The sequence below is a fragment of the Buceros rhinoceros genome, unplaced genomic scaffold (genome assembly GCF_000710305.1).
Source record: "Buceros rhinoceros silvestris isolate BGI_N320 unplaced genomic scaffold, ASM71030v1 scaffold28338, whole genome shotgun sequence".
NCBI lineage: Eukaryota > Metazoa > Chordata > Aves > Bucerotiformes > Bucerotidae > Buceros > Buceros rhinoceros.
The window spans coordinates 1-2,974 of record NW_010429029.1 but is presented as its reverse complement, the minus strand read 5'-3'; the positions used below and the strand labels follow the sequence as shown (position 1 = coordinate 2,974).

Sequence of the window (2,974 nt, the reverse complement as noted above, 5' to 3'; positions counted from 1 at the left end):
GCCGCCTCTGTCCCTGCTGCCGCCTCTGTCCCTGCTGCCGCCTCTGTCCCTGCTGCCGCCTCTGTCCCTGCTGCCGCCTCACGTTGCCCTACAACCTGCTTTTCCATCTTTGCTGTTGGGCTCTCTTCCACTTTCTCTCCCTCTACCACATTCTTCTCCTCCCTCCTCTCTTTTTCTTTCTCCTCCACCTTCTCCTCCTCTTCTTCCTCCTTCTTTGCCTCCTCTCCTTCCTTTTTCCCCTCCTCCTCTTTCTTGTCTTCCTCCTCTGCCCCCCTTTCTGCTCCCCAGCTCCCTGGCTCTGCCCCACAGGTGCCCAGGTTTGCTTCTCCCAGTCCTGTCCCATTCCTCCTCGTTTCCACATCCACCCCTGCAGGCTGCCCCTGGGCTGTTTCTCCTCCCGACACTGCCCCTTCACACCCAGCCCCAGGGGTTCCTTGTTCTGCTGCTTTTGTTCCTGCACCCCCCTGCCCAGGGGTCTCCAGGACCCCGACCTGAGCTGCCTCTTCCTGCAGCGTCACCCCATGGCCACGCTCCCCACTCTCCTGCTCCGTGACATGCTGCAGCCCCCGAGGCAGCTGGAAGAGGCCCTGGTAGCGCTTCCGATCCTCCACGTATTTTTTCCTCATCCTCTCTCCCAGCTGCTTCAGCTCCTTCTTCACAGCAGCTGCCATGGAGGGGTCGAGGTGAGCCACCCGCAGGAAATCCTCCCGTGCCTCCCGCTCGTTCCAGACAGCAGCGTGGGCCTTTGCCCGCTTGAAATAGGCCTTGGCGTTGTCTGCCAGAAGAGGAAAGACCCCAGCAGGGGTCCTGCAGCTCAGGGCCACCAGCCACAGGAGCTGGAGACCCTGGGAACCCAGGGGCCACGGGACGCAGTTACTAAGCTGGGGAACCTGGAGGGGACGCTTCTTGTAGGTAGGGGTCCCATCATGGGCACGGGGACCTGGTCCATGCATGTACCCACTAGGGGACGTGGAGCGCAGGGGTTATCATGGACAAGAGGACCATCATGGGCAGGCTCTGAGTGATGTGGGACATCATCATGGGCAAGGGCACCATGGGGTGCAGGTAGCATCATGGGCAGGGGAAACCAAGGACATGAGCACCGTCACAGGCAGGGAGACCTGGGACTTGGGTTCTGCAGCGGACACGGGGATCCACACAACTAGGTACTACCACAGGCAGAGGGATGTGGGATGAGCATTGTCATAAACGGAGGAGCCAGAGGACAGAGCCTCTGAGGGTGGCGGGCACAGCAGGGGGGGATGGCAGATGCAGGGGATGGGTACCATTGTGTTTCTGGAGGAGCTCTGTCGTGTGCTCCAGCACCTCATAGTACTCGCCCAGCTCCAGCTGGCACTGGCAGTAGTTGAGCACCAGTGGTGTGACCAGGCTCTCTAGCTTCAGCCAGCCCTCCTCCCATGGCTTCTCCTGCCCGGGGAGCCACAGGGGATAGTTCACAGCTGTGACCACCCCCTCCTGGGCAACCAGGGCCCACAGGGGAGTCCTTTGCTGAGGAAAGACAGGCAGGGATGACAGTAGGTGGCTGGGTCCTGCTCACCTTGGCCTGGAGGTTCCTCAGGCAGATGACAGCCTCCTGGTACTTAGCCGCAGCCTGCCCAAACTCCTTGCGGAGGACAAGGCGGTTGCCCTCGCTGTGCAGCACGGGCACTGCTGCCAGCTTCTCCTCCTTGCTCATGGCCCAGGTGTCACGCTTGTACGCCGAGGGCTCCTCCACCTGCACAGGCAGCAGGAGCTGAATTGCCTGCCCTGGCTGTCCCTGCACTGGCAGCCCCCCCCATCCTCGCTCTTACCCGGAACAGCTCCATGATGAAGATGAGGGGCTGCGGCATCCGCTGCAGCTCGTCCAAGTCATCATAGCCCGTGCTGTGGTAGTCAAACATGTTGCCCATGCCACAGCGGTGCTTCTGCCCTTCCAGGGGGTCCCGGCCCTCTGCAATCCTCCGCATGCCCCTGGAGACCAGGGCATACATGCCTGTGTGCTGCAAGGAGGGGAAGCACCCGACTCAGCTGCATAGGGCCAGCCTGCACCCTCAGCCTTTGGGGCAGCCCCAAAGCCCTGGCTAAGTGATACCTGTGCCCCCTGTCCTTGCACCAGGCAAGGCTGAAGCATCTTTAGGGTGCACGGTCCTGTGCCCTAGCTTTGCAGAAAGGAGGGGAGGGGGCATCCATGTGCCCCTCACTCACAATGGCATCACACCAGAACTCGGCCACCTCCCCGATTCTCATAGAGCTGAGCAGCATCTCCCAGATCTCCAGCTTGAACATCTTGCCCACGATGATCTCCATGGGGATGCCAGCTTCCCGGCTGTCATCGATCACTGTCCGCTCAAAGTTATCCTTCAGCGTCTGGAAGTGGAAGGTGATCTGCCCCAGAGGAAGCTCAGCGTTATGCTGGGGCAGACACTGGGGTGAGAGACCTCCATCCACTCACCAGCCCCAAATCCCTCTGCCCCAGGACCAGGACTCAGGGCCGGCCTGCTCCTGGTGAGGCGCTGGTTTGATTGGCAGCTCTCCATCTGCAGCAGGAGATCGTGCCTCTACCTGCTCGTCTTAAACAGCAAGCAGATGGAGTGTCTTCCTGCCTGTCAGTGCTGCGCCTTGCAGCTTTCACTGGATCCCGCTTTATAACCCGGGACAGAGTGCTCCCACAGCACGGACCAGGACCTGGTGGAACCACACTGACCTGCCCTACCCACAGGCTGGGCAAATCTGGGAACCTGCCCCGGGGGCACCCCTCGCTCCTGCTCGTCTTAAACAGCAAGCAGATGGAGTGTCTTCCTGCCTGTCAGTGCTGCGCCTTGCAGCTTTCACTGGATCCCGCTTTATAACCCGGGACAGAGTGCTCCCACAGCACGGACCAGGACCTGGTGGAACCACACTGACCTGCCCTACCCACAGGCTGGGCAAATCTGGGAACCTGCCCCGGGGGCACCCCTCGCTCCTGTTGTGACAC

General features: G+C 61.1%; 1 protein-coding gene across 1 annotated transcript in view; it reads right to left on the bottom strand.

Annotated features, from left to right (window-relative positions):
• LOC104499054 (aryl-hydrocarbon-interacting protein-like 1) overlaps positions 1-2,385 on the bottom strand; it is a gene marked incomplete at its 5' end in the record, with an annotated part of 4,509 nt that extends 2,124 nt beyond the window's left edge. Inside the window, 5 exons of the mRNA XM_010142510.1 lie at positions 461-775; positions 1,287-1,428; positions 1,559-1,735; positions 1,812-2,000; positions 2,206-2,385. Of these exons, the coding sequence (XP_010140812.1) occupies positions 461-775; positions 1,287-1,428; positions 1,559-1,735; positions 1,812-2,000; positions 2,206-2,385 (1,003 nt within the window). The remainder of the gene's footprint in view (positions 1-460; positions 776-1,286; positions 1,429-1,558; positions 1,736-1,811; positions 2,001-2,205) is intronic.
• Between the last annotated feature and the right edge of the window lie 589 nt (positions 2,386-2,974).